This window comes from Pecten maximus, unplaced genomic scaffold (assembly GCF_902652985.1).
Source record: "Pecten maximus unplaced genomic scaffold, xPecMax1.1, whole genome shotgun sequence".
In the NCBI taxonomy this organism is placed as follows: domain Eukaryota; kingdom Metazoa; phylum Mollusca; class Bivalvia; order Pectinida; family Pectinidae; genus Pecten; species Pecten maximus.
In genome coordinates this window covers 1-4556 of record NW_022982351.1, presented here as the reverse complement: position 1 = coordinate 4556, position 4556 = coordinate 1, and the positions used below count along the sequence as shown (strand labels likewise).

General features: G+C 35.3%; 1 protein-coding gene across 1 annotated transcript; it reads left to right on the top strand.

The window, feature by feature from the left end:
* Positions 1–359: 359 nt before the first annotated feature.
* Positions 360–4170, top strand: LOC117320453 (cytochrome P450 3A2-like; the record flags this gene model as incomplete). The annotated part of the gene is made up of 6 exons (XM_033875048.1): positions 360–447; positions 782–898; positions 1399–1493; positions 2040–2188; positions 3628–3752; positions 4065–4170. Coding segments are annotated over exons 1-6 (679 nt in total), but the record flags the coding sequence as incomplete, so codon positions are not given.
* Positions 4171–4556: the final 386 nt, after the last annotated feature.

Here is a 4556-nt window from a genome sequence, read left to right as displayed (position 1 = left end):
TAATCAAACAGATTGACAACATTTTCAAATATTTGATAGAAAATTGCTGATAAAAGACTACAGACCGGACATTGGTGATGTTTGATTTTTACTTCAAAAAATCTCAGCGTGAAATACGTTTCAAAATATTTATCAGATAATCAAAAACAACCAGAGGTTTCCTTTCTGTTTGTTTATATGTATCATCTGGAGAAACTGATTGAATATCCAGGGCCAAGTTTCGTCATAATTCCATCAAAGAGCTTTTCCTTAAGTCCAGTAATGATTTTCTTTTGAAAACGTTTGTAACGAAATGTTGATGAAACTGCGGTCAGATCTGCTATAATTAGTATGAACTTTCTTTTTTGCAATCATTACGATATGGTAGCTTCGAATTTGGTAGTAGCGGACAAGGAGATGTTGAAGGAGATTCTAGTGAAACAGTTCAATAACTTCCCAGATAGAATGGTTTGTCTTACGTTTCATTGTTCCACGATCCTACATTAACGAATTTCAAACGTATTTACCTATTTACGACTGATACTATAATCAAAATTAAATATTAACCTTTCAAATGGTTAAATACGAGACCCTTCTCCGTATTCAAGTACTTACCTTTTCAAATCTTATCGATACTGCCTTCTGGAAGTATTTTAGAAGGACAAAACATTTTATGGTGCCGTTTTATATACATTTTAGACATATTTACCTGTTATATAAAGACACGTTTTTCTTGTGTGCCTTTTGCATAGCGCTTAAACCGGCATCTTAAGCTGTCAATACTTTCCTTTTACTACTAAAGACGTTTGAAGATTTCAACGGCGATATGGAAAGAAGCCTTTTGAATACCAAGGGCGATCACTGGAAACATGACCGGGGTGTTATTACTCCTACGTTTTCATCCGGCAAACTACGAAAGGTATGTGCTCACAAAAATGTTCTTCGTACTAATTGCATTGTTATATGAACAGTAGTAAAAGGTGACGTGTTGATGCGCCTATTGGGTTTTTGTTTAGGAAATTGATTCATAAGTTATATATAAGTTGTCGAGCTCTTTGACTAGGTTGCTATTGGAATAGATTCATTAGTTTCCGAACCCTTCGTGTTGATGGCTCTTTGACTAAGTCGCTATTGATGAGACAGATTGTAAACCTGTTTATTTGACTAAGCTGTTGCTGCTGTAAGAGATCATGATATTATTAGGTTTTTATGTATCTTATTTACGATCGTCCATTTCAAATTATAGGATAAAAATGATCAATATTTGTATATTCTTTATACCAATGCAAATTAAGGAATGGTTGTTAGATTGGTAAATATTGCTATTGAATTCATGATATCCGGTGATGGTTTAAAGAAAAACCTGTTAATTGTTATGATGTAAATATAGACGGATCAAAATGTTTTTTTACAATATAGATGATGCCATTAGTTCAGGAAGCGTGTGGCACTCTGGTCAAAACATGTCGGAACAGCATGATCAATGGGGACGGAGGCCAGGTAGAAATAAGAAGGTATTGTTTTTTATTTCGTTACATCGAAACCCCGATACCGGGTGTCAATATTTTTGTCTGGACGTTAATGTTTAATAAGTGTCGCAAGGCCACATCCGAAATGGATATCAAATTTTCATAAAAATCAAGCCTTTAAATGCCAAGGACTTCGATCCAGTTTATAAGCTTAAAAAGATGACCACTAATAGTTACTGTCTCACTGCATCCCGATAAAATTCTTTCGTTCTTTGCCTCTATGTTTATATGTAACGTTCGGTCTTATGGGGGTATTTGTGGAGAACGGTACGGGTTATATAAGGGACGGGGAAGAGAGAACTTTCTTAATTAGAGAAAGCGGTGAATTTGGACAGGTGGGGCGAACACCTCTGGATCGGAAAAGGGAAACTACAATTATGTTAGAACATGGAACCTCCAAGGAGGAAGAAATGCTGAGGGAGGGAAAGAAGAGAGAAAAATGTTGGAGAGAGACGGGGTGAAACAACTGAGTTGATTTGTTGAGCTTGTAATGTAAGAAATGGAATACTCATAACTGCGTGAACATTGCAGGTTATTTGGAGGATTCACCATGGATGTGATCAGCTCTACGGCTTTCGGTATTCACGTCGATTCCCAGGAAAACCCAAATGACCTCTTTGTAACTCACGCCAAAAAGATGTTTGACATCAGTTTAGCGTCGCCTGCCGTACTTATGATCAGTGAGTTGATTGTCACTTTTCATTGGCCTGATATATGTAAATGTTTTTCTGTCTATCGCATCATTAGCGAAATAGTATTAATGCCCCACATTTTATACGCCCGTAATTTAATGGGAGTATCATTATATGACCACGTTCGTCCGTTCTTCCATCCGTCAATAGCAAACACATAAAATAGTTTTTGCACTTTCGCTTTATTTTATATTTCATATACGTTTGTAGATATCGTCAAATTATTCACAGCTACATAATTTCTGATTATTTAAACTCAAAGCCGTTTTTCTGCGCAATGATATACGGTTATGATTTAGAAGTGATGCGGCGTTGAACGGATATTGTACTTGATAGACTCGATTCCTGGGAAACTCTTGATGTTTTTATCGACTGGATTTTCAGAAGGATACTTCGTTCGAAACAGATTCCAGTCTAAACCCGTCACATCAGTGTCGCTAACTTAGCAGACGACGTTTAACTTCACAGGGGCTCACTTTTGGAGTAAGTTAGGCCTTTGACATAAGTGAATAATAATAAAAATGCTCGACAGTTAATATTGGCATGTCTAGCATTTGTTAAGATTCAGAAACGAGCCCCTGTGAGTGTGACAACATTGACAATTTGATCATTTCGTATAGATCAAGAATAGTGCTTATCAAAATTTTGGGTCGATTTCATTGCTTTTATTTTAAATTTAACTCTCATAACTTATGAAGTTTATTTATTTTTTGTGGTGACTTGTGTAGATAAAAAAAACTCTCTATAACGAAAGTAACTGGCGGCCTTCGTTTTTAAACCCACAACGCTTGGAGCTGTATTTCTACACATACCGAATCACTGTAAATTGTAGTATACAGTCTCATAAATACAATTTGGTTTACTAACGACATATAGGCAACTGCAACACTGATTGTAAATATTAATAATATGAAGTTCTTCATTCGACTATTTTTGACAAAAGTTATTTCTTTCGTTTATTTTAGCATTTACTTTTGTCCAGAGATCTTCTCCTTCATTTTTCGAGTGATTTCTTTGAAATTGGTAGGCTTTATTGTCCTGATAGGTTGTGTTTCTTTAAAAGGAAATTCATGTTGATTAACTTTGCCCTTTATTTATTTCAGTTTTTTATTCTTGTCCTGAGATCTCCTCTCGGTATATTTCTTTAGGTGATGCGAATCTTATTTTCATGAAAAATAGTATATAACAATATACAGTATGGCAATCAAAGGGCGTCTTTTGTTCCGCCCCGCGGTACTCTGTTGTATGTACCAAGATCATATGTGTAACATACTTCAAGGCTTTTTTTTCATTGTATTCTCCTAAAATTATTCTTGGGAATATTTCGTATCTTTCGGTTTTCAACTGGTGTTTATAACTTAGACATGATACCCTGTCCTTTGTCGAAGAAGTATAAACAGGTTTTAATATTTCTGTTTTGTTTTTAGTGTTGTTTCCATCATTTAAACCGTTATTCCGGAAATTGGGTACAAGTATTTTCCCAAAAGACAGCATGGCTTACTTCCGTAAAATCACTACACAGCTGTTGGAGGAGAGGAGACAAAGCAAGGGGGTAACTAAACTCACATATTGTTGATTGACAGTTTTTATTATTAAAAGTTATAATGCTATTTCAAGCATACACATTATATCTGTGTGATTGTAACGACATTCGCATCGGTAAATCTGTGTAATCTTAGATAGGTAAATATGTTTTCTTTGCAGTCATGTTAGTACCTATTTTCAAAAGTTCATACGAGGTCGAATTTTGTTTGGAACCTAGATATAAGTACTTGCTAATTCCTGCACTTTTACTGTCCGATACCTTATTTTGGATGAAAATGGATCAATCTCATAAACTTTGAGGATACTTTTTGTATTGTAGGAAGGTCGAACAGATTTCCTCCAGCTGATGGTAGATGCCCAGGAAGGTACACGCGACATTGACGAGACCAACAGATCCGCTCATCAGAAGGAATCCAGTCCAAAAGGTAACGCCTTCCGTGTATGTAACAACACAGTGTATATAACATTATATATATATATCAATGTATAGCCTCTCTTGTAAATGATAGTAAAACAGAGTCAGTACAGTCTCCCTTGTTAATGATAGAATAATAAAGAGGCGAACACACAAATATACAGTCTCCTTTGTACAGTATAGTGTATTAAACAGACAAACAGACAGCCTCTCTTGTAAATGATAGTAAAACAGACAGTATCTCTTGTAAATGATAGTAAAACAGACAATATCTCTTGTAAATGATAGTAAAACAGACAGTATCTCTTGTAAATGATAGTATAACAGACAGCCTTTCTTGTAAATGATAGTAAAACAGACAGTCTCTCTTGTAAATGATAGTATAACAGACAGTCT